Genomic DNA, 22,854 nt, shown 5'->3' on the forward strand with positions numbered 1-22,854 from the left:
GGGGGGTGGGGAAATGGGCGGGGCCAGGGCCCGTGGAGGGTCCTCTTTTTTTATTTTTTAAATATGGTAACCCTAGGTTTGGGCAGTATGAAATATCAATTCATCATCAGTAATAATCTTCCTGTGATTTACAGCACCACTTCAACACATAATAGCTTAGTCTGAGTTAGCATCCAAGTGTTCATTCAGGCTTAGCAAATTATAAGGTTTTTCTGAATGAGTCTGTCAGTGTGGAAGAGCAGATCTCTTCGCTCACCTCAAAATAATCCCCATTGTGGTTGGAGGCAAGAATGGACAGGACAAGCTGCAGCTAAACAATTTGGAGAAGATCAGAAGGCCACAACTGGCCTTTGTTAAAAGTAGATTATGAAAGAATCTAACTTTCTAGTTAAGACTGATGGCTCTGGGCAGGGTTTGACAAATCCTCTCCTCAAAGGCTACTAAAATTTCCCCGGCAAATGGGAGTGTTTCCTAGCACTTTTTACAGAATTAGATTAAACCAGCTGTTAAATGCCTGTTCCTGCTGTACATTAGCACTTCCACTCTTGCTGGTGGGGGATCTGCACGAATGCAGAAATATACTTCCAAGTTTTCCCAGTGTAGACATACCTTCTGAACCATGAAGCTGCTTTTTGACCACTATTCTGATCTTGGAGCTGGAGTACGCTCTGCTCTTTTCATGCTGCTTCTGGTCCTGATTCTGTGCTGAGGCTGTCTGCACCTCCATGGGGGTAAAATAGTTGTAAATGCATTGGCTGAACCTCTTTGAGCCTCCACTTCTATCCTTTGATGTGGGGGAATTCTGCATCACTGCACAATGCAGAATTTTGCAGAAATTAATGTTGTGCGTGCAGTTTCCTTTTCCCCTCCCACAGAAATGGGCTGCAAAGATGTTGACTGACACTAGGGGCTGTTGGACCTGTCAGAGCCCAGCTCGCAAATAGAAGACAAGGCCAGCAGGAGGGGGAGGGAACTGGAGGGTTCCCAGCATATCCTATAGGACGGAGGTGGCGGCGCGCAGGAAACTCTGTGCAAGCCCGGGACCCAGCATCAGGCTGTTTCTCCCTCTGGATCCCTGGGCTCTAGGAGGTAGGGTCTGTCAGTGTCTGTGCCAGGGGGGGACCCGCAGCTGTCTGATAGGGGGTGTGAGTGTCTGGGCCGGGGGTGGGGAAGCAGAGAAGCAGGAACTGGGTTGTCATAAGGGTTTCTTTAACGCTCTACTCCTGGGGGAATTTTTCTGTGTCTGTATTGTTACAGATATACTTGCTGACAGGTATTTTTAAATAAATTACCAAAATTGAAACTGGCATGATTATGTAGTGCTATTTTGTCAAATAAAATTTGCAGAATTTTAAAATATTGTGTGCAGAATTTTTAATTTGTTGGCACAGAATTCCCCCAGGAGTAGGAAATGCACTGATCAGCAAAAGGGAAAACAATCTCAAGTTTCCCTGTGTTGAGCAGGCAGATTAACTATTATAAAAGCTGACTTGCTACCCTTATAGGGTGAGAACCATACATGTTTAATGCATCTTGTACACTATATGAAAGCTTCTTTTAACTTTTAAAATATAGAACATATGAAATGGGTTAATTTTGTATTTGAAATATATGTAATATATGCCAGTAGATGTATTTTGCAAAATACGTTTAACTTACAAGTTAAGTATTAATTGAATTTAACAGATATCGTTTTGTTCAGATACTAAAAATATAAAGTGCATATTGCATCTGGTGTACATGTACAATGGTAAATATTGACTTAGATTCATATCTGCATGGATATATTCAGGAATAGTTTCAAATATTTTCTGTATAGGAAAGCCTTGTTTTTTTTGCTTTTTTGTAATGGAAATAATTACGTTTTCACAGAAATTTAGAGGTGGCTGAGAGCTGCTTTGTAAGCAGCAAGTGCAAACCAGCAATCTTGTCCAAACATTGATGCCAAAAATCAGGGCGTCTTTATTTTTGTCAGGTATGCTTAATTTGCAGATCAGTGTAACTCCACTTGTACAAGTGCTAGACAAGCAGAGAATCACCTCATTCTTGAATCTTGGACTCAGATCATTGTTGGTGGCATTTTACACCAACATCACCTGACTGTAAATGTCTGCAGAGTGCACAAGATGGGAAATGTAGCAGTGGATCAGTCACCCATGACCCTGAATCCCCACTGCCCAGCATACTGCACAGGGGAGCCCCTAAAGGACTCTTCTGTGCTGTCCAGGAAGTGTGCCTCCCCAGCTTAAGCTCCTTAAACCTTTCCTCACATCCTGTGCCGTTAATTGTACCCCCAACTCGTGCATTGCACTTCTTTCTCTGTGGGGAAGAGGGCAGGATTATTTACCTCTAAAAGAAGGTAAACTGCTTTCATTCATCTCAGCAGGCTGTAAACTCTTTAGGCTGTCTGTGTGCTCTGTCCCTCAAAATGGTATGTCTGAACTCCCCGAAGGAGTCAAAGGTTTTTCTCTGATGGACCTCATAACCTGTCAGAGGGAAAGAGAAACATTTAGACTAGTGCAGTACTGGACGACTTGTCAAGGAGTGGGTCTGAATAAAAGATGGTATAGCATCTACTATTTATTACTTGGGTCTCTCTTGGAAGTGTCAAAGAATTGACTAGTGATTGTGTTGGCACTTACTAGAACTAGGTCACTAACTGTTCATCTGTCCTACGACACTTACCATTTCACATAATATGAAATGTGGTGAAATACATCTTTTGATGTGCTATCCAGACTTCTCCCTTACATAGTTTGCTTGAATTTTTACTTTCCACTGTCATTACCTTTGGAATCTTCTCTTTAATGAATGATATCCTCTTACAAAATCCATAATGGCTGATTGCTTTCTATTGAAACCTTTTGGGGAACTTTTCTTCTGACAGCCTGAGAGAGTTGTGTTTAGAATGGAGGACATGCTGCTTCTTTGCTGTAATAAACTCATACTTAAAACTTTTTTGTTCATTTTACAGTCTGCTAAACTACGTAAGTTGCCTCCCTTTCTTACTGTCTCGCTCCTGAGGTTTAACTTTGACTTTGAGAAGTGTGAACGATACAAGGAAACAGGCTGCTATACGTTCCCTATCCGGATTAACCTCAGGCCTTTTTGTGAGCAGGTTTGAACAATTTTGTCTTAATTTGTTCTCTGGCTGAATATGTGGGAAATTTATCTCCAGGATGAGCCATATTTCATTTTACCTTTTTGGTCAGGTCACAGGCTATTTGCAGGAGAAACTGTATGGCTTTCCTTCTGTCTGCAATCTGTCCTTCCAAAAGAGATCTCTTTTAATAGTGTTGGAAACTCTAACTTTTGTGGTGCGAACACAAAGCTTTTATGTGTAGTACTGACAAATGGGAAAAATCAGTAATAGCATAAAACTTAATTGAACATTTCCAGGCAAAAATCTCATTACCTGAAAGTTAGTTGTTGCATTATATTAATTTTTATGTTGGTATTATCTAATAGCATTATATAGAAACTCAGTTGTATATTGCCACACCCTTATAGTTTATGCATTCTCTTAGAAATCTATACAGATGAATAGTCATATTAATATAACCAAAACATAGTTATTAACAAAACAAAGCCTTTACGTAATTAACTTTAGTCCTTAAACTATGTAAATAATATACTTACTGCAGACACACTTTAAAGTCTGCTTTCCTAAAATCTTAATCACCATGGTTTTGGTCTTTAAAGTTCTGCAATTTGGCAGTTGAGGAAGAGTTTTTCAACATTAGCTTTGGGGGAGGAGCATATTATTATTTTGCTTTTATTTAATTTTTGTAAAAGTTAAGCTGCATGTGAGGGTTTTTTTGTTAAGCTTCGCAAAGTTTCCAGAGTTAACAAAGCCTTTTAGAGGGGCCAGTGAAATTAGACACCCACCCCCAGTGGTGTGCTGGAGCCGGTTCCCACCGGTTCGCAGGAACCGGTTGTTAAATTTAGAAGTCCTTTTAGAACCGGTTGTTCCTGGACAACCGGTTCTAAAAGGGCTTTATTTAACAAAGGCTCGGGCAGCTGTCCACCCTGCCCCCGGCCCCAGCTCACGTCCCCCTCCTCCCCTGAACGCTCCGCCCCCTTCTCCTCCCCTGAACGCTCCGCCCCTTCTCCTCCCCCCTCCCCTGCTTCCAGCGAATCAGATGTTCGTGGGAAGCCTGAAAGAAGCAGCAGGCAGGCTGGGGTGGGAGGTGAGGGGGGGCTCCAGGAAGGTGCGGCGAGGCCCAGCCCGGCCGAACGGCTCCCTCCAGCCCGGCCCCAGCCCCCTCTGGCCTGGCTCCCCCGGCCACGGCTGAGTGCCCCAGCCCGGTCCGGCCACGGCTGAGCGCCCCCAGCCCCAGCCCCGGCCTGGCCCCGGCAGAGCGCCCCAGCCATGTGCCCCCGGCTCGGGCCCCGCGGCTCCGGCCTGGTCCCGGCCGAGCACTCCGGCCCGGTCCCGGCCGAGCGCTCCGGCCCCCCCCGGACCCGGTCCCGCCCGAGCGGCTCCGGCCCGGACCCGGCCCGGTCCCGGCCGAGCGGCTCTGACCCGGATCCGGACCTGGCCCGGTCACAGCCGAGCGCTCCAGCCCCAGGCCCTCCAGCCCTGGCTGAGCACTCTGGCCGCCCCGGCCAAGCGCCCCAGGGCCGAGCGCCCCGGCCCCGACTGAGCGCTCCGGCCCCAGCCCCAGCCCAGCGCCTCGGCCGAGCTCCCCAGCCTGGCCCTGGCCTGGCTCGGGCCTCGCGGCCCCGGCCCAGCGGCTCCAGGCAGCGCGGTAAAGGGGCAGGGAGGGGGTGTTGTAAGAGGGCAGGAGAGTTTGGGGAGTTGTGGGGGGGTGGATGGGATTGGGGTGGTCAGAGGGCAGGAAACAGGGGGATTGAATGGGGGCAAGGGTCCCGGGGGTGCAGTCAGGAAGGAGCAGGGGTTGGATGGGGCGGTGGGGGGCAGTCAGGGGCAGGGGTTCAAGGGGCAGTCGGGGACAGAGAGAAGGGGTGGTTGGATGGGGCAGGGGTCCCGAGGGGCCATCAGGAATGAGAGGAGTGGTTGGATGGGGTGGCAGGGGGCAGTCAGGGGACAGGGAAGGGGGGTGGATGGGGCAGGGTTCCCGGGGGGGCGTCAAGGAATGTGGGGGGTTGGATGGGGCAGGAGTCCCGGGGGGGAGCCACGACTCCCTCGTGGGATGAGGAGGAGGGAACCTGTTGTTAATATTTTGGCAGCTCATCACTGCCCACCCCCCACCATCATTTCTCAATAAGTCACTTTTAACTTAGAACTCCTAAACTATTTACTTGTAACTTTCCAGAAAATTGTAACTATGCCTAGGAATAAGTGGTATAAACTTGTTTATGATAAACATTTTTGTTTCCAAACAAAAGGATTTCAACATCATTCAATTGAAATATTCAACACAATATTAGCTAATGGAGCTGCTAACTATACTTCACTAAGTATGAATAGTAATTTCAGGGACAGCCAAGTTGGCATGTTTCAGTATTTGAATAAAACATACTTTTATGTTGACCACTGTTACTGAAAATATTTTACTTCTAAAGTAGTTAAATGCATCTTTGGCTTGGTTCAAATGTATCTCTAACTCTGGAATAATGGTGGATAACAGAGAACTGCATTGATTGATCTTTTTCCCCACTAAAACACCTGAAATTTTGTCCATAGTGTAAAATCCTCCTTGTTGTTGTGTAAAAGACTTATAGGGTTTATTAATTTCCTCTTGTTTTAGACTCAGTTGGAGGATTCGGAGTACATGTATGAGCTCTTCTCTGTTATTATACACAAAGGTGGCTGCTATGGAGGACACTACCATGTTTATATCAAAGATGTTGATGCATTAGGAAATTGGCAATTGCAAGTAAGTCTAGAACACTCATTTTGTATGGCTTTTCTCCTGCTTGGCGAGTTTCAATTCCTTGAGATGTATTAATGTAGACTGTACTAAAGCATTAAGTACACTTTGTATCAACAAAATAGTCTAGTGAGGCATTCACTCAAGCTGTCCTTCATGGCCTTTGTCATGCACTCATTTCATGTGAAGAGACCCTTTATTCAGTCAAGGAATGATTTCTTCTAATCAGAGACTGGAAACTGTATCAAACCTTGTGACTAGATTTGGTTGTCTATTTGCTATCCCGCTGAGTTAAGTTACAGTATATGATTTAGAGAGGGATTTAGACTCTAAGGGGCCTACCAAGTTTAGAAGGCTAAACTTTCAGCTTTGTCTGTGAGGCTGGCCAGCCCATATCAAAAATTTCCAATGACTTCAGCATCTATAGAAGTCAATGTCCTATACAGTAAGTGGTTTTGATAGTCCTCTTCAAACATTATTTTGTTACACTGTAAAAGCTCATGGAATTTCTGTTCACTGAACCTTGTCTGCACTGGCAATCTTTGAATCTAATATTTGTCATCTCGTCTGACAGGCTGCATCATGAGGGTGAGGGAAGGGTGGAAATTAGGAGGGGCAGTAACAGTGATCAGGAGCCTTCTATAGACAACAGTAATGGGGCCAGCCTTGCATACCAAAGTGTTTTGCCATCCAACGTGGAAATTGTATTTGATGCCTCTGAGCATCCAAGTTTATTTAAAAAAAGGAGGTGCGGGGAGTGGAGCAGCCAAGCAATATGATGCCTGCCCCTATGGCCAACCCTGTTGGCGAGTAAGTGTGTGTGGTCTGATATGACTTCTTCAATGACATTTTCTCCACATTTAACTGCTGCAGTTATGCATGAGTACCCATAATTCTGTAAAAGAAAAGAATCTGTGCTAGAAAGCAAAAGGAAAAATACACGTCTCTGTTTGAAATAATAGTATTTACTAATCGTTATTTCCATAGCTTTGTAGTAAGGACCCCATCAATGATCTTTTTCAGGAGGAGGAAAGCAAACTGATGACTGAAGAGAAGGTTCAGAAAGATACTGAAAATATCAAAGAAATGGAGAATCCACTGACAATTCTGAAAGGGATCTTATCAGAGGTATGGTATGTAAACAGATCTTTACTGCTCCCTGTTAATTACTGATCTGGAAGAGGGGTGGGGTAAGTGAAAAGAATCTAAACTTGTCCTAGTAATTCAGCAAGGAGCATGAGACTGAAAGTGTGAAGTTGATTTTTAATATAAAAGTAGTCATCCACTGGATCTCTCTGAATACTTGTTTGGCCAATCCATTAGTAGCCTTAAGTAGTTTACCCAAGCTATTGCAAAGGTTAGCAAAACCCATTAGTTTATTACCATTCCTGTTTGTTGCATACTTCTTGGTTGGTGTGTTTGAGGTTTTGCCCACCACTTCATCATTTCAATGTCTGTTAACTGTGTTCCTTTAGGAACAATCCAAACAAATTCCTGTGGATCAGTTAGGGCAGAAACTATTGGAGAAAAAAGGAATGTCCTGGAACAAAAAATACAGGAAACAATATGGACCAATACGAAAGGTAACAAAAACAGTAAAACTCTAATAGGTACATTAAATTTTAGCTAAGCCTATTACTAACAAATCACTTCACAATTTTCAGTTTAAGAAAAATTTTTAAACGTGTGTTCTTCTAAAATTTCAAATGTTAAGAACAGTAATAGAAACAGTGGCTCTCCTTTCCCAGCAGACAATCTGTAATGTAAGTCTAATTTATGAATGAAAATGCATATAGCAATGTATTTAGAAGTGTCAGTACATATAGAAATATTAATGATTTAAAAAATATAGTACACTTGAATTAGCAACTCAGTAGTCATGATTGTAATGAAACTCTTATTCTGAATCCTACTCATTGGTAGTTTAGAACACATCCAAAAAATTACTTTGGCTAAATTCTCAGGCTTGCCAGTTCAAGAATTGCATTGCAATAGTAAAGGAAACTGCTGCATTTGAATTTTGAGTTTGAACTCATTTTTAACCTTTTGAATTATTCTTCTTAAGAGTTGTGACACACAGGCCCATTGGTGGGTCATCACTCTGTGTAACTCTTGTCAGACCAGATAAATTCACTACATCTACCACTTTGCTGTCATAGTATTTATCTATAAAGGATGTTGTGTGAGGTATCAAATGAAAGCTTATATCATGCTGGTCATAAGTATTGCCAGCTATATGTATGCATGTTATTTAAGAAGTCGTATGCATGTATTGAAAATATGTTTAGAATCTGTGTTCCTGGCAGGGTTGACGAGCAGCTTTTTGCCAGACAAAGGGGTGTGAAATCACCTATCCATGCTGTCTCTATTGTAAATTAAACACAAAGGAAGCTGCATTTGAGGAAGTCCAACAGGAAAAGTCAGGTTGACCAGGGTGGGGATGTGAAATCAACATGGGAAGACACCAGAAACTAAAACCATAGGGAAGTTGTCTTGTTTCTGGCATCAAAACAATGAATTTTGGGGAAATATAAGGAGAAGCAAAAAAGACATTTTGTTATCCATTTCAGTGAAGAACACCCCTTGCTAGAGCTTGTAGGAGCATGTTATTCTTACTGACCAGTCCCTTGTATTCATGAATCTCTGTTCTTTGTTAATGCACTTATTTTTGGTTTTATTATATATATATATATATAGGGTGCGACTCCTTAGCTGAACTAGACAGGCTGGTATGTACACTGTCTCTTTGGAGACAGCGAACTTGGTGATTTCTGTGAGTGTCCGGTGTCAGGGGCTGGATACTACAGAGGAATGCTGTTCAAGGGGGCTCAAGGATTGGGGTGCACCTAGAGTTAATCTGCAAGGCAAGGTAAAGGCTGGCAGAGCTTCTGATGAGATTGTTTTGATGGCTAACAGATTAGAGTGACATGGAGCTGACACCCAGTTTAGCACTAGAAGTCTCTCTCTCTCTCTCACTCACACTCACACAATATCAGGTAGCAAGGTGACTTGCAGTCCTGAGCACTCCCAAGAAAGCTTCACTGAAATGCAAAACTATTGTCACATTTTGAATAATTCAAAAATAGTTTAAATTGTGAAATTCAAACAGAGCTGTTTTAGAGGAGTAGCTGCTTTGCTGAGATTGAAAGTAAACTGAGAAATAACCTATGAGCAAAAAAGCATACTGAACATGCACAATGTTTTCTGTCATGATTGAATGTCTGTTATCAACAACTATAATGTGTATGCACATATGTGTGGGTTTTCATGATGTCAGTACATTCAGCGAACAGATCTGTCTGACGTTCTGATTAATGCATGTGTGTGCTTATTTGAATGAGACTATATGAACATACACTGAAATCAACTCATTTGATACTTCAAGAATGTGCTTTTGTTAGTGATCAGAAATTACAGTTATCTGAGGTTTGGATTTACTATATAAAGTGCTTAGATTGTAAGCTGTCTGGGGCAGGGAGTGTCTTTGTGTGTGTTTGTACTTCACTTGGCACAATCAAGATTGGGACCGCTGGATGCTCCTGAAATATAAAGGCCCTGGTCTGTGCCAAAAACCACTAGTCCTATGGACGAATGACCAATTTAAAGTCCATAAGCTCTGATTGGTATGGTACAGTGGTATAAAGTATTAATTTTCATCCATGGAAACTCCTTGTTCTGGTTTATCATCTTTCTTCTCCCGCCACTGCCCTGCTCCCCACCCAACATTCCACTTCAATTTGTCTGTTTGCTGGGCTTGATAACAGTGTTGTTTGTCAACTCAGTGCCATGTTACTTATCTATCCTGTTTGTCTCCAGAGGTAGGCCACTGGAACAGACGATTCTCTCTTAAATTAATGAACGATATTAGTTCAACAAAAATCTTGCAACACGGGTTTTATTCTGGAGACTTGCTGAGAAGCATATACAAGAAGAAAACAAAATGACATACAATAAATAAAAATTAAATAGGAAAACTCTGGGAGTTTAGGAAACAACCCTGTCCTTTGGTCACTTATGTGCAGTTCTACTTCATCAAAGGTGTTTACTATGTCTGTTTGCCAAGTAGCTGTTCTTCGTTTTCTGTATTCACTTTGGGAGGCTGTTTGGGCTGTCAGTCCCTAACCTATCTTTATTATTTCACACTTTAATTTACTGAAGGTTTTTTTTCCTGTAGTTCTCATTGTAGACTTTTTGGGGGGGTGTCAGGTAAGTGGGGTTATGGCAAAAGCTGAGAGAGACCAAGGTTCAAGTTCTGTGAAAGCTACAGTGTGCTAATGGACCAAGCTGTATTCTGTTTAGGTGAGGGACACTCTCTACATTCTTCTTCAGAAGGCAGGAGCAAAGCACTTTTGGAAAACTGGGGTCCTTATATGGTGTCAAGTTGAGTACCAAATGAATTTAGGCCAGTAACTTTAAAATTCGTGACTTTAAAATTCGTGATCTCACTCTTGATGCTGTATTTTTTTCTTTGTTTGTGGTAGTGCTTACAATGTGGCTGACACTTTACAGACAAGAAGGGAAGGTTCCTGCCCTGAGGAGCTTGCAGCCCAAGGATTGACTCATGAGGGAGAGGGGAGCAACAAAGGGGGTTTTCTATACAAATCAAGATGAATCACTATAGGAAGCATGGCAGAAGCAGATTTTTTGGAGATACCTAAAAGTGGTTGTTACTTCAGGGAGGTCAAGCCATGCAGAGAAGGCTTGGAGGTGGCAAATGCAGCTTTGCACATTTAATAGATGTTTCCTTCATTATGACACTACTGTTTTTCTTTGTTTTTCTTCCTTTTTAGTATTTGCAGAATCATTCTCAGATATTTCGACTTAGTCCTGATGATAATAAGGTTAGTCTAAAGGAGATGTACCATCAGCTCCAGTTTGGGTCAGATTGCCAAGGACAAGTTCTGCAAAGCCCTTCTCAGAACAATGATGTCCAGTGGACTTCAGAAAGTCTATGTACAGTGCTAAAGGACAGCACCTCTGGTTCCCATTGGTTTGACTTGAATGATTCAAAAGTCCAGCCCATTAAGGAGAAGGATATTGAGAAACAATTTCAGGGTAAAGAGAGTGCCTACATGCTGTTTTATCGAAAATCCCAGTTGAAAAGACCATCTGAAGGTATGAAAAATACTCACCATACTCTTCTTACCGCCACAAAATTATTTTTACTTAAAACAAACAAAAAAAACCCAACAACCCAGCAGTGGAGTTCTTATATATATTTTCTGTTCAGAAGGAATAGAAAAATCCTCCCACTACATAATGGAGGAAAGAGTTAGCAGGAGATTTAATGGGGTGGTGTGAATGGTAGTGATAAATTAGGCAGCTAATGGTCTCCAGATGCCAAGATTTTCCAGCCTCTTCCACAAACTGGCAAATTAATGAAAATACAAGCAACAATTTTTATACTGTAACAGTTATGCCTAATATTTCATTAAGTAACACTTAATAGGAATATAAACAGAAATAAAATTTGCATGTTGTATCTACCTGTAACTTAAGACTGTATTATAAAAGAAGCCACCACCTTCTTCATTAAAGACTTTAAAAGATTACCATATTGGGAGGTTAGGCCTTAAGCCACTTCCAAGCCTGTCAGTATGGCTTTACACAACTAAATCCAAACTAACCAGCTTGCTTTGGTCACAGCACAAGCAAATCCAAGATATCGGATTCCTGGCCATCTCTTGAATGAAATGGATGCTGCGAACATTGAACTGCGGAAGAGAAGGTATGTAATATAATCATCATAATACTTTTTCATTTGTAGATCTCAAAGTGCTTTACAAAGGAAGGAAAGTATCGTTATCCTAATTTTGCAGATGAGAAACACTGAGTCATGTAGATGAAATGACTAACCCAAGGTCACATAGCAGGTCATTGGTGAATCCAGGAATTAGAATCCAGGATTCCTGAGTCTAGTCTGCTGCCTTCTCCTCTACCTCCCTGTTACATTCCTTTACCAGCCTACTTTCTCAGTCAAACTAATATAATTGTAGAACAAGTTCACTTTAAAAAAAAAATGAAAAATTGTGCTAGACTTAAGTAAATTAATGTAGCTCCTGGGATAGAATGGAAGGAATTTTGTTAGAGCTACACCTCTACCCCGATATAACGCGACCCGATATAACACGAATTCAGATATAATGCAGTAAAGCAGCGCTCCAGGGGGGCGGGACGGCGCGCTCTGGCGGATCAAAGCAAGTTCGATATAACACGGTTTCACCTATAACGCGGTAAGATTTTTTGGTTCCCAAGGACAGCGTTCTATCAGGGTAGAGGTGTATCTTTATAGAGATATGGGGGGAGAAAGGAACCACCCTACAATAAAATAGCAGGTGTGTAGCAGAACAGAAACTTTCACTTAAACTGTGCTATTGGAATTCACTCTCTGCAGTCTTTAAACCCAAAGTTCTCCAAATGAAGCCTTAAGTGATGTATAGGCTTTGTGTGGCCCCTTTGCACAGGGTGAATTTTATTTTTTATAAAAACCTTGTTTTGCCTTGCAGATTAAAAGTGGATGCAAGTAGCAGATATCAGGGCTGATGTGCCTTTTTGGTCTTAGCTGTAGATCTTGGGGCTCTGAGCAGCTTCTGTTTCCATTGTGCAGTTGTGTTAGAGTATTGATTTGCAAGTTGGGTAGAAAAACTAAGATTAGGGTTATCTTCCATAAAATAAATTAATTATATTACAAATGGATCTTTGAAGGGCCCGGAAGAAATCAGCACTATTTAACAAATATTTTAGCATGTTTTTGGAGGGTTTCTTTATTCTGCACTGCACAATGCATACATTTGTTTGTTTGAGGGCCTTTGACACTTTGAGATTCAACCCAGATCAGTAAGGAGTTTTGTCATCGCCTGCCCTGTAAACTTTGAGTGCCTTAAATGCTATGGTGCTGTGGCTCACTGTTCTGATGCCAGCAGCCAAGCATCCAGGTCATACTCTAGCTTCTACTGGCCATGTACTTTTGCAGGGTGACCTCAACACTCCTCTGTCCCAAATTTCCACAAAGCTATCTGTCCTGTACTGTCCAGCCCTTTTGGTGTATACTTATAGAAGATAAATCTGCTGCTGTCCTAAAGAGGCAGTACCCAGCAGCTTGTTACCTTAACTGGGGTTAACAAATACTCTATTTTAACCAAAACACTGAATTTGTTTATTACATTTGTTTTAATTTTACTATAAAGTCAAAAGTTTAAGTGATACCAAGCATAAGGAATAAAGATGGAAGGGATTACAAGCAAACAAAAGTAAAAACAGGTCTCTTAAGACTAAAACTAAATTTCAGCAAATTAGTCTTTGCTAAGCAGATTTTTCACCTGTGTTCAGTTCCCAGAGACTTCAACTCCCTTGGCTCAAGGATCCATCATTCTATGATTTCAACAGCTCTGGCCCCATTAGTCCCTGCAGTGACAGATAATTATGTGGTTGTCTCCCCTTTCTTTCTATAGACCGGGAAATCACTGAAATGTATTATTTGAAAAATAAGCCCAGGCAAAGCTTATTTGCTCTTGCTGGGGTGTAGACATGTGCTGTCTTTGCAAAGTTCGTTGACCCAGCTTCAAGAGGCAGGAATGCTTCCGGAGGGTGTGTGACTTCCTTCAGGTGCAACCTGAACTGCTGTGTCCCCTTAAATCTCCAATCCAGGGTGCCTTTTACACTGCTTTGCTAGTGAATAGCAGACCTCTCCAGGCTCTGATCACTCACAGCCACCAGCGTGCAAAATCACTCCCAGCTGAGTACGTGAATGCTTTGCCCAGCCATCCATGAATAGATACAGGGCTACATCTGCATATCCCTCAGACCCAGCCTTGCCCCCCAGAAATGCACGTCTTGTACTGTTCAGTATCCCACTGGACCGTACAAGCTTATAAATTAGTTTGTCATTCCAGCAAAGGGTAACGAAAATGCCCAACCAGCCTTGTTATCTCAAGCAGAGGCTTCCCAAACACTTCAGTCAAACACCCTGGTTTAGATAAAACATTAAACAAGTTTATTAACTAGAGAAAGATACGTTTTAAGTGATAAGGCATCTAAGTTATAGTTGGTTACAAAAGAAATGAAAAGATAAACATGCAAGCTAATTCCTAAACTTTACCAAGCTAAATAAGATTTGAAAGCAAAAAGGTTTCTCTCACCCAAAAAGCCTTCCAGCTAGGACTACTCCCCCCAGTTCAATGATGCTCCTATTGTCTTTCAAGTGATCTTGCTGCTGTGATTAGAGAGGGGGGAGGAGAGGTGATGAGGCAGTCACTGTCTCTCCTTTTTATACTCTGACCCTTTGTAGTGGAAAAGTCTTTGTTGGGTCATGGGGTCAGGCAGTTCCATGGTATACATGAGCTGTCAACCATCAGGAGAATTGTAAATTTCTTGTTTACAACTCCCCTGCTGGTGAATCTCCGATTAATCAGGTAATGGCCTTTTAGCACCCAGCTGGCATGCTTTGGCTTTGTGAAGATGGTCTGAGGGTGTTGCCCAGAATTACAGCATATTTCAGTAACAAACATAAAGTAAAATCATAATTTCATGTGCAGTGTTGCACACATTTCAACAAGATAATAATATTCAGCAGATTGAGTTTTCAAATGATACCTCACAAGCAGTGTTCCCTCTAATTTTTCCCAGGCATGTGCTCAATGAATTTTGTTATGCGCAAAAATATGGAGGTGATGTGTTATTTGTGCGCATAACAAAATTCATGTGGTGGGGGTGGAGCCGAGGGATTCGGAGTGTGGGAGTGGGGCTCAGGGTTGGGGCAGAGGATTGTGGGGGAGCGGTGAGGGCTCCGGGGTGGGGCTGGGGATGAGGGGCTCAGGGCTGGGGCAGAGGGTTGGGGTGCTGAGGGGGTTGAGGGCTCCGGCTTGGGGTGGGGCCGGGGATGAGGGGTTTGGGATGCAGGCTGCCCAGGGGCTATGGCGGGGGGAGAGGATTCCCCCCAGCTTTCTCCTCCCTCCCCTGCAGCACCACCTGGGCTGGGGGGAAGAGGTGCCTCTCCCCTTGCCGCGGCAGGTCTGTGCTGGGGCTGGGGGAGGGGGCGCCTCTTCCCCAGCCCTGACAAGTCCAGGGCAGTTCCGTGCTGGAGCCGGCGGGGAAAGGCGCCTCTTCCTGCCGCAGCCCTGAGCCCCGGTGCAGCCTAGAGGAAACTTAGCTCACAAGGCATACTTTGCACACAGTATACCATAATCCTATAACGGGATAAGCATGGGGTACAGGGTGTCATATGGGGTATAGGGTGTCACAGGATGTAGTCTCTATCCCCTTTTGAAATTTAAGTGCTCATCTTTCTCCACTTGCTCTCCTGAGGGCTTTGTTTACCTTGCATGTAAATGTGCTTTTTTGTTTTTGGGTGATGCCTTGCTTTATTTACATCAAAACCTCATTCCTTTCTCTGGAACAGGCATGGCTTAGATCCCGCTTGCCAAATACTTTTAAAGAACATATTTGCAGCACTTATCTATGAGGTACTTTGTGGGTTTATTGTGTATACATCATGCAAAAGTGTTAATGATGCCATGTACATTGGCCAGACCGGACAGTCTCTACGCAAAAGAATAAATGGACACAAATCAGACGTCAAGAATTATAACATTCAAAAACCAGTCAGAGAACACTTCAGCCTCCCTGGACACTCAATAACAGATTTAAGTGGCAATTCTTCAACAAAAAAACTTCAAAAATAGACTCCAACGAGAAACTGCAGAACTGGAATTAATTTGCAAACTGGACACCATCAACTTAGGCCTGAATAAAGACGGGAGTGGATGGGTCATTACAAAAACTAAAAACTAATTTCCCCATGCTAATTTCCCCCTACTGTTACTCACAATTTCTTGTCAACTGTTTGAAATGGGCCACCCTGATTACCACTACAAAAGTGATTTTTCCTCTTGTTGATAATAGCCCACTTTAATTGAATTGTCTCGTTAGAATTGGTAAGGCAACCCCCATCTTTTCATGTACTATGTGTGTATATATATCTTCCTACTGTATTTTCCACTCCATGCATCTGATGAAGTGGGTTCTAGCCCACGAAAGCTTATGCCCAAATACATTTGTTAGTCTCTAAGGTGCCACAAGTACTCCTCGTTTTTGTTTTGTTTTGTTTTGTTTTGCTGATACAGACTATCACGGCTACCACTCTGAAAATGATCAGTGAGTTACTAGGTTTCCAAATATATATTACATTTTGGGTATATATCATGACAAAAGTGTGCTGTCTGACATTGGGGTGGTCTTAGGGTCATTGGGCCTCTGTGCATTCCCAGCTGTGGCTCTAGCTTTATATCAGCACCAATCTGTGAGCTCAGCACCACGGTGTGCCAATCCCGTAAATGTGAATGCACAGAGGCAACTCTAGAACAGTCAGCAGTAAATCACCTTTCATTTTAGCCTATTGGTATTGATATGTATTTTTGATGGTTTTTTTTTTTTTTTTTTTTTTTAAACAGGATGGATTGTGACTCTGCAGACAATAATATTGATTTGCACCTCCATTTGGGCTCTCACTATAAACTTTACAATGGGGCCCTACACCCATCGCTTTCTTGGAAGGAAAGTGTGCTGGATCTGACTATTGATAAAAGAAAAACCCTAGGAGATCTGCGACAATCGATATTTCAGGTATTTACTTTTTTAAGAGTGTTAACCCAAACATTTTATCTTTACCTGAGTTTAAGACAATTTTAAAATTGTGGACAGACTGTGCTCTGTATGAGAAGAAGAAATTTTCTGTAGTATTTGACATTTTGCTGTCTGAAGCCACAGAAATGATGAAACAAACCCTTCACCATCATAATGAAAATATACCTGAAAGTTGACATACAGACTTGTACATTTTATGTCTGCAATCTGGGTATTGCTGTTTCAACTACATACTAGGAGGGAGCTTGCTGACCTGGACTGGAAAAAGAGTCAAGAAAATACCCAGCAATTAGAGTTAGCATATACTGAAAAGAAGTCCTAGAATTTTTTTGAAACTATCAAACTGGAAAATCTAACTTTTTTCCCTCCAGTATACCAAAGAAACATCACAATTCCCAGAGAGTGGTCGGGTTCAGTTTGACAAATAGCACAGGAGTTAGAAATGGCTTTGTTTTAGAACTCAAGTCACTTTTTATTTCTCATGTAGAGTGCAAACAAAGACAAAATATTTTCAAACTTTGGCACAAATGCTTGATCTACACTTTATTGGCTAGGTAATCATTTATGACCGTTGGCTAAAAATATTTGAGTGAAAAACTAAAAAGTGCTCTAGCATACTGCTTATCTGCTTTACAGAGAGAATGTAAATATAATTCATGAAACCCTGTCCTCATTGAAGTCATTAGCAAAACTCTGTTCAACTTCATTTTGGGGGCCAGGATTTCACCCTTTACAACCAGTTTGAAACTTTGCTGAGGGGTTACAACTTTTGCTTTTTTTCACAATTGGTTGTTTTATTTATATCCATTAGCTGTTGGAATTTTGGGAAGGAGACATGATTCTCAGTACTGCAAAGTCTCTACCAGCAGGACTTCATCTTTACCAAACACTTGATGGTAAGACCTGCATAAAACAAGGTTTCATTGTTTGTTTGCATGCTCTATACTTTTGTTTAGGCCATTTTGAAGGTGTTCCATTTATTAACTTATTGGAGAAATATATTATTACATTTTATTTACTTCAGTGTTCAGTTTGACCTCTACCTCGATATAACGCTGTCCTCGGGAGCCAAGAAATCTTACCGTATTATAGGTGAAACCGCGTTATATCGAACTTGCTTTGATCCACCGGAGTCCGCAGCCCTGCCCCCCCGGAGCACTGCTTTACCGCGTTATATCCAAATTCGTGTTATATCGGGTCGCGTTATATCGGGGTAGAGGTGTATTTGCAAATCCACTGCAGTCTCTTCAGTCTTGATCTTATGTATGGCAAACTTAACTTAGCTGGAAGCTGTGTGGGACAGAGGCTGTTTTTTATCTGTGTTTGTTCAGTGTCTACGACGGGGGGGGACCTGGTCCATGACTCAGACTCCTAGGAACTATGATAATACACATAATAAATAATAGAATATTAAAACATAATAAAGTTTTATGATCCTTACAGTGGCTCTTCTGTGAAACCTTTGGTGGGAAGCAGGATGAAAGTGTAGGTCTCTGAGAATTAATCAGATTTGCAGACATGTAAGATTTTACTATGATATCCGTTTGAATGTTTATGATGTCTTATTAGCATTTATCTAATAGTTAAAAAGTAGAGGATCTGAGAGGCAGGATAGTAGCAAACAAGTGGACTGGACATTTTAAACTGAATGTCTTAGGGGAAGTGAAAACTTGAAGGGGAAAGTTTTTTTTTTTTTTTTTTTTTTAATATAAATATCACAATACACAGCTCCGTTAAGATATAATCAATTTGGCTTTCATTAGTCTTGACACAACTTAATATGGCTTTATCATTCTAGATATTAGGACAGATTTTTTTAAAAATCTGAGTTGTTGAGTGAAATACAATATCTATTGCTTCAGTTTTTAATTGGATATAAATCCATGGTATGCCCACATCCTGAATACTGCGTGCATATGTGGTCACCCCATCTCAAAAAAGATATATTGGAATTGGAAAAGATACAGAGAAGGGCAACAAAAATGATTTGGGGTATGGAACAGCTTCCATATGAGGAGAGATTAATAAGACTGGAACTTTTCAGCTTGGAAAAGAGATGACTAAGTGGATATGATATGAGATATGATAGAGGCCTATAAAATCATGACTGGTGTGGAGAAAGTAAATAAGGAAGTGTTATTTATTCATAAATAAGGAAGTGTTATTTACTCCTCATAACACAAGAACTAGGGGTCACCAAATGAAATTTATAGGCAGCAGGTTAAAAACAAACAAAAGGAAGTATTTCTTCACACAATGCACAGTCAACCTGTGGAACTCTTGGCCTTCACAACATCTTCTGGCAAAGACTATAATAGGATTCAAGAAAACTAAATAAATTCCTGGAGCATAGGTCCATCAGTGGCTATTAGCCAGGATGGGCAGGGATGGTGTCACCAGCCTCTATTTGCCAGAAGCTGGGAATGGGTGACGGGATGGATCGCTTGATGATGACCTGTTCATTCCTTCTGGGGCACCTGGCATTTGCCACTGTCAGAAGACAGGATACTGGGCTAAATGGATGTTTGGTCTGACCCAGTATGGCTGATCTTATGTTCTTATGATAGGCCTTGGTCTGTCTGCCTCAGAAAATTAGGTTTTTTCCAAAAATAGTCAAGTAATTTTTATAGCATAAATGTAAGAAAACAGAAGCTAAACAAAAAACTGTTGTAAATTGCAAATTTTAATGTAATCCTTGTAGATTTAAAGTAATTGCCATTTAATCTGTATTATGCTAAGAAGATCAAACCAGTTGCATGCAAAAATTAAGCACATCGATGTCAAATACTGGCTGTAAGGATACAGTACATGACTACTTCAGCATTTAGCATTGTTAATTAAATATAAAAATGTACTTTAAAATCTCATGTGGGAAGTTTTTGACCATACAGATTCGACAAATAGAGTTTAATGTCATAGTCCTGCAAAAGGATTTGCCTAGGTGGACCCTTATGTCTACCAGTAGTCCTGTTGACTTAGTGGGACTCCTCAGAGGCTTATGGGCATGGATCAACTTTACACAACTGGGCCCTGGGCTTCTGTATCTGTTCTTCATAGCAACTTTACATCTAGATAGAACATCCAAATATTAATGAAATCTATTCTGTGTCCAGTTTGCCAGCTGACATGGGTTACCTGTTGTGAAAATCTTGATGATTTGGTCTTTTCAGGAGATGAGATGACATTGGGTGGCATTGGACTTGCCGATGGGGCAGATGTCTTTGTGTGGAATGGCAAGGAGGTAAGACAAAAGGAAAATAAATCGTATTCTACAATTCCTGAGGATCTGATTTTTAATCTTCTAAAAGGTTTCTGGTCATTTTAAATCCCTTATAATACTTTCCTGAGGAATGCTGGTGATATTTGGCATCAGTGATGCTCCTCCAGCCTCCTTCACAGATGGCTCTCTCTATGCTGCTTGTGACTATACCCTTCATATATCTCAAGGTACATTATTTTCCTGGTAGGATATAGATGTGTAAACAGACTGTATCACATACAGTGTGTGATAGTCAATCAGATTCCCAGGTGATTACTATATAGATTTTTTTTTTTAATTCCATACCAATTAAACTAAAGCAGATTCTTAAATTTGCTGTCTGTTAGGTCAGTTTATGATGCAATAACAAAAATTTGCTCAGCTGCACAACATCCAGCAGACAGCTAAATCTGCATCAGTGATTGACACCATATATAAAAGAATAATTCATTGAACACAGCACACTCTCCTTGGATCGTTCTCTTCTTTTGAACATAAAGGTCTCTGTATAGTAAGGATTTATCCAATAACTAATTTAATGTTAACAGTCTCAGCTTTTGTTCTCGACATGCACATTTATTTTTGTTCTCTTGCTAAACTTCAGAATAGCCCAACTTTACTTTCAAATTACTTTAATTTTTTGGGCTGCCTTGGTCTTATTCGTATATATTTTTGTATTGAATAAAAGTGTGTAGTTCATAAATATCTTGAAGGGGTAAATCAATGAGGATTGACAATGATTATTCATCTTACTGAAGCTTAGATTCAGTCTGTTAGTGGTCAGATCCAGGTAATATTGCTGCAGATGTTCTCTGGATTTCTGTGCTAAAAGAGTAAATGGCTCCATTATTGTCCCAATTTTTTTCCTTTACCACCAGTATTTTCAGAATGGATGCAGAGTTACAGCAATCCCTGGGTTCCCATTATATCCCCTTCTTGACACCTCTGATATTCTTTAGCAAGCTGTTCAGGTGGAATTCAGTCAGGGGAGGCTTAATTCTAATGAGGTGGGGGGGAAAAGCAAGACTTCCTTGTCCTGAATGACTGAGCAACTAGAACCATCAGCACTTCGTAGGCCTCTTGCTATTGTTGATTACCCTTCATCTGCAGATATTACACGCTTCCTACAGGTTGGTGGTATGGAGGTGTTACCAGGTCTTGACCATGAACCCGTGCTTCTAAATGTTCTTCGGTTGGCGGGCTATAATGAAGGAGGAAAAGGTCAGCATTTCATCGAATCCCAGCATGTCGTTCCATGCAGTGCAGAACTGAGCACCCTGTGGAAAGCCTTAGCATCGCCAGGAGGGATCATCTTAATGAACCGTTCGGGATCTGACAAAGAGATGGAGAATTGGCAAGTCGTTCCTGAAGAGGATATGAAGAAGACAGTCAGAATTGTTGGCCTGGCAGATGGAAGCTCAATATTAGTTTTAGATAGCCATGACCAAAGGTAAATGTCATAATTGTGTTTCTTTCCTATTATGCACTTGTTTCAAAATTAGGAGACAGTTAACAAAGCAGAATTTCTTTGACTAGAATTACATTGTTACATGTTCTCGTTGCTATTCTTGTTAGTCATTTTGCCACCACCATTAATGCGATGATCTCAGGATTGTGAAATGGAGCACTTAGAAGTCGGGGAAATTCCAAAAAGTTATGATTGCTACAGCAACATTAACTTTGCCATGCTGAACATCCTTTGTGCATTTATAGTGTATGTGAAGAACAGAGGTTTACATTTTAACAAGGGAAAGAGCAATAAGAAGCTCTTTATGTATGCTGCATGGCTGAGTTAATGCTTCTGGAATTTAATGGTGTTTAAGTACTTAATGCAACTTCAGGAATGGGAGATTAATTTGCATTTAACTTCATAGGATATCTTTAAGGGGCTTATATGTGGTGATGGGAGAGGAGAATTGTAACAATTGTCCTGGGCAGCATACAGTTGTGTTAGATTTGCCAGCTGACCTTTTCAATTCTCTGAAACAGCCAAATGTTCACTTAAATGGAAGGCTCTGTGCATGAAAATGCAATTAGTTAAGTGTACCCCTCCAGACATAAGGAAATTTTCAACTGCAAGTGCTCTTGATATAAATTTTGACTTATCGGTTACATTAAAGTTTTAAAACATTTTAAATATAAAAAGTGAAGCAACAGGTTCTCCATTGGGGACTATATTCATACCAAGACTTAAATTTCAAGTGTTTTATGGTACTCAGCATGATTAGAATATTTTTACAATGCAGAAAAGCATATTTCCCCACAAAATACATCACTTAAACCCTGCGGAGTTTTGTCAAGCAAACAAATTTCACATTTTGGTCAAAGACCAGGTATAGAAAACATCAGCCAAACTAGTGTCGGTTATAGAGATGTGAGAACAAGGTTGCAATGGAAACTGCTTCGCACTCATAACTAGAACAGTTATGAGTAGTGACACCTGGTGATTTCCTGTAAAAACACTACTACTTGACTAGCACTTATTAAAGGGCAAAAAGTAAAAATTCAGTTGTAAGCACGAAATGCTTTCCTCTTAGGAGGGAAGTGCAATTAATCCTAATGCATGTGTCCAAACTTGCATTTAGTATATACATAGTAATATACCGCTCAGTTTCAAATATTTATTGGGTTAATTACAAAGACTTTTTGTGTGAGTGTGTAATACTGGCTTCAAGTATCAGGGGGTAGCCGTGTTAGTCTGTATCTACAAAAACAACAAGGAGTCTGGTGGCACCTTAAAGACTAACAGATTTATTTGGGCATGAGCTTTCGTGAGTAAAAACCTCACTTCTTCGGATGCATAGAGTGAAAGTTACAGATGCAGGCATTATATACTGACACATGGAGAGCAGGGAGTTACTTCGCAAGTGGAGAACCAGTGTTGACAGGGCCAATTCAATCAGGGTGGATGTAGTCCACTCCCAATAATAGATGAGGAGGTGTCAATTCCAGGAGAGGAAAAGCTGCTTCTGTAATGAGCCAGCCACTCCCAGTCCCTATTCAAGCCCAGATTAATGGTGTTGAATTTGCAAATGAATTTTAGTTCTGCTGTTTCTCTTTGAAGTCTGTTTCTGAAGTTTTTTTTGTTCGATGATAGTGACTTTTAAATCTGTAATA

General features: G+C 41.2%; 1 protein-coding gene across 8 annotated transcripts in view; it reads left to right on the forward strand.

Annotated features, from left to right (window-relative positions):
* The first annotated feature begins 1,054 nt into the window (after positions 1–1,054).
* USP40 (ubiquitin specific peptidase 40) overlaps positions 1,055–22,854 on the forward strand; it is a 56,089-nt gene continuing 34,289 nt past the window's right edge. For 4 of the 8 annotated variants that reach the window (XM_026653942.2, XM_026653946.2, XM_026653947.2 and 1 more), the window contains exons 1-10: positions 2,800–3,118; positions 5,715–5,843; positions 6,825–6,965; positions 7,313–7,420; positions 10,628–10,952; positions 11,484–11,565; positions 16,286–16,457; positions 17,290–17,374; positions 19,649–19,719; positions 20,868–21,187. In XM_026653942.2, the coding sequence (XP_026509727.1) occupies positions 2,909–3,118; positions 5,715–5,843; positions 6,825–6,965; positions 7,313–7,420; positions 10,628–10,952; positions 11,484–11,565; positions 16,286–16,457; positions 17,290–17,374; positions 19,649–19,719; positions 20,868–21,187 (1,643 nt within the window). In that variant the 5' untranslated portion in view covers positions 2,800–2,908. Of the gene's footprint in view, positions 1,090–2,799; positions 3,119–5,714; positions 5,844–6,824; positions 6,971–7,312; positions 7,421–10,627; positions 10,953–11,483; positions 11,566–16,285; positions 16,458–17,289; positions 17,375–19,648; positions 19,720–20,867; positions 21,188–22,854 lie in introns of those variants that run through there. The other 4 variants (XM_026653944.1, XM_026653945.1, XM_026653943.2 and 1 more) reach the window with 4 other exon arrangements.

Source organism: Terrapene carolina, unplaced genomic scaffold (assembly GCF_002925995.2).
Source record: "Terrapene carolina triunguis isolate 2854851 unplaced genomic scaffold, T_m_triunguis-2.0 Scaffold173, whole genome shotgun sequence".
Lineage (NCBI taxonomy): Eukaryota > Metazoa > Chordata > Testudines > Emydidae > Terrapene > Terrapene triunguis.